At 50.7% G+C, this 3,506-nt stretch overlaps 1 protein-coding gene across 1 annotated transcript in view; it reads right to left on the minus strand.

Annotated features, from left to right (window-relative positions):
• Nucleotides 1-238: 238 nt before the first annotated feature.
• DAPK1 (death associated protein kinase 1) overlaps nucleotides 239-3,506 on the minus strand; it is a 232,822-nt gene continuing 229,554 nt past the window's right edge. The window contains exon 25 of the mRNA XM_004714598.2: nucleotides 239-2,703. Coding sequence (XP_004714655.1) covers nucleotides 1,471-2,703 — 1,233 coding nt within the window. The 3' untranslated portion in view covers nucleotides 239-1,470. The remainder of the gene's footprint in view (nucleotides 2,704-3,506) is intronic.

Here is a 3,506-nt window from a genome sequence, read left to right on the forward strand (position 1 = left end):
GCGCAGTTAGTGGTTTCAAACTGCTGACCTTGAGGTTAGCAGCCCAATGCATAAATCTATCAGAGCTTCTAGAAAGAATTAAACATTCAAATAAATTGTGTTTTTCCCGACTGAGGGTGACTTTCTGCATTTCAGCTTTCTTTGTCCTATGTGGAGCAATGGTTGGAAAACACACGATAGCCAGATCATTTCTTTTAAATTAAAGATCAACAAAACTAATGCAACAAGCAACTGTTTATTTATAAAAAAAAAAAGAAAAGGACAAAAAAGAACAACAAAAAACCAAACTCAACTCGACTATATTTTATAGATTAAGTAAAAATACCAGCATTAATATATATGTATATACATACCACATATATATACATATGATATAGCAGTAAAATTACATGCTTCTTGGGATAGAAGAATTAGGACGTGTTCTCCTTCATATCGATTTTAAACTCTATCACAATTTAAAACCACTGCAAGAAAAATTGCTTCCTTTATTTTCTGTTGTCTGTCTTTAAATTTCAAGTACAGGAAGTTGTCAAACTGGGATCTACGCATGGGGACCCATCTGCTATGCACAAAGGACAACGGAGAGTTAGCTGGGGGGTCTGGCTGCTGCTTGTTGACACAGGTCTCCGTCACCCTGCAACTGAGCCGACCTTCTACCTGAGATGAGAGGGCTGATGAAGTGTGACAGTCGGTAGGATCTGGGGGGATCATCACACGGAGCAGAAGCAGATGCAGAAGGGTCGCAGAGCAACAACACTGGCCGTGAGACCACCCTCGAGGGAGCTCCTCTCTGCCCTTTCCTCACCAAACAAAACACCAAGATAGCCAGGAACAAAACAAGAACACAGACAAAACAGGGGTGAAGCACCTCTGGGGATGACCGCATGCAGTGAGGGACAGAGAGAGGTAGGTTTCCTTTGTGACAATGCCCAGCTGCCCCAGATTCCCAGCACACGCTCTCCTGCAAAAGGCACTCACATAATGTCTGTTTATAAATCATACCGTGGGGTTCCAGATGTGGGCGGCGGTTCTCCTTACAAGTATAAAATAGAAACGCACAGGAGACAGATAGTGCCCCAAAGAAAATAACGGATAAGGAAGACACACTTTGGATCAATGTGTGCTTTTTTTTTTTCTTCTTTCTCTTTAAGAGGACAATCAATAAATTAAAAAAAAAAAAAAAAAGAAGAAGAAGAAAGAAAGAAAAACTATTGAAAAGTTAAGAATCCTGGTAAAAGGATCAGGAAGAAGCCAGGTGCTGGGGCGCGAGACATGGAGCCCGGACCACTGAGTGGACATTTACTAGGTGTCCAAGGGCCTGGGAACGGGGAAGGCCACTCACCTAGGAGAAACGGAATGAGTGAGAGCTCGGGAGGTAGTGGCCTCGGAGCAGGTGAAGAGGGGGGCAGGGGAGCGGGGTGCCCAGAGGTGTCCCTGGGCAAGGGAGGCTGCAGCCCTTCTGCCAGGCCTTCATCGTGACACCACGGAGCTGATGGAGTTATAGGACGTGCCACTGTTGCAGCTGGAGGCATAGGCCTCCTGGCCGCTGACTTCCAGGTTGATCTTGAACACAGAGGACGCCTTCAGTAAGAAGTCGGCCGCATCCCGGCGGCCCAGCTCCCTGAGTTTGGACATGAGGATGCCAACCGTGCTCTCGGGGTAAGCGGTCCATTCCCGGAGCAGGGCGTGGACTGGGCTTGGGAGGAAATCCCTGGGAGCCCCGTTGTTGGAGTTGTACTTGGCCACGAGGTCAGGGAGGCCCAGGTTCATGGCTAGGAGGCACCAGTCCTTGCCCATGGGATCAGGTGGGTCCAGCAGGCGGCTCAGTTTCCTCCGGGTCAGGAGGTTCAGATCCGAAGCGTGGATGTCCATCCCGAGGCTGGCCTGAGAGTAGACGTCATGACACCCGAAGCACATGATGCTACTGAAACTCTCCTTGTAGCCCCCCATGGTGTTCGTCAGCGAGGTCTCCTTCAGGGTCTGCGCGCGGAAGAAGTCCCGGGGCTGGTAGATCATGACGGGCTCGTGGCGCTCCCTGAGCTGCTGGGGGCTCAAGTAATGCTTCACGGTCAGCAGCCCGGGCAGCGTGGTGGCCATGAGGTTCTCGATGGTGCTGCACACCGAGTCCAGCAGGAGGCAGCACTTGATCTTGTCCGTCTCCAGACCACGGACCTGGACCTCCACGCCCTGGCCGTGGTTGACCAGAAGCACCAGCAGCTCCGCCCCGCGGTTGGCGATCTTGCAGCCGTTCACCCACAGGCGGATGTCGGCATCACCCTCGGTGCTCTGCTGGTGGATCCACCGGCAGAGGTTGACCTGGATTTTGTGGAAGATGCCACAGGGGAAGGGAGTGAGGTGCTCCACTGGGACGATGCGCACGCCACCGTAGACCATCACTTCATCCTCTTCGTCGGTCCAGGAACGGTGCAGGTTGTCCGTCTTGATCAGGGAGGGTATGTCCACCATGGTGCCGCTGCTCAGGTCCCGGGCGCAGATGTCCATGGCGTCGAGGATCTGAAGCAGCTCCTCCACGTCACTGTCAGGGACCAGGCGCTGGATGTCCTCCACGGTGTAGCGGCCCCTGTAGTGGTGCAGGGCCCGGGGCGTCTCGACGGAGAGCAGCTTCCCCAGGACTGTGGTGCAGAGCCAGCGGGGGTCCAGCAGCAGCACGTCCTGGACCGTTTCACTCTGCATGATGTTGATCTGCGGGGGTGGGGGAGACAAGAGGCGAGTAATAACTGTTATGGAAACGGATCTCAACCATCGAACTGGGAATCCCAAATATCAGCGTGTGAAAGTCAATAGGAGATATCTGGACAAAGCCTACTTCTGACTCTGCCCAGGATAGGGCAATGCAATGAGAAATCCAATAAACGAAAATGGCATGCAAGTTTGAAAAAGTTGGTGAAACAGTTATGGACACTTGAGTCTGAACTGAATTTAAGGGCATGCCTGCTAATTTTCATAGGTGACAATGACATTGGGATAAGAAAGATAAATATGCATAATGGAACAACGGCGGAAATGTGGGTGGTGGGTCTGTCTATTGGTGCTCATTGTTCTAATCTTTCAACTTTTCCACTTGTTTGGAAACTTTCTGAATAAAAAGCTTGGGGGGAAAGGGAACGGTGACTTTTTTAAAGGACACAAAGCCCGTAAGAGCCCCCAGTAAAACGATTTATAAAATACTACTACTAATAAAGGGGACAAAAGAGGCATGAGCACAAATGCAATGCAGGCGGTCTCTGGGTTAAGGATGAGCTCTGTTCCTAACGGTGTCTCTAAGAATGTACAGAAACAAGGTGACTGTGACGGGGAATTTGTTGGGTAGCAGTAGGTTCAATCATTTCAAAGCGAGGGCACGCTTGCGTGACACTGAAGGGCAAGGATGAGTTCCTCAGAAGTCGGATGCTCTTAACGCTGTGCTGGGGAAAGGTCACTAGGCTTTGGCTCCTGCAGAGCCTCCGGTGGGTTCAGATTTACGCCCTTTTAGTTTGCCCCTGAGT

Source organism: Echinops telfairi, unplaced genomic scaffold, assembly GCF_000313985.2.
Source record: "Echinops telfairi isolate 266 unplaced genomic scaffold, ASM31398v2 ScPeMD7_27;HRSCAF=92, whole genome shotgun sequence".
NCBI classification, from domain to species: Eukaryota; Metazoa; Chordata; class Mammalia; order Afrosoricida; family Tenrecidae; genus Echinops; species Echinops telfairi.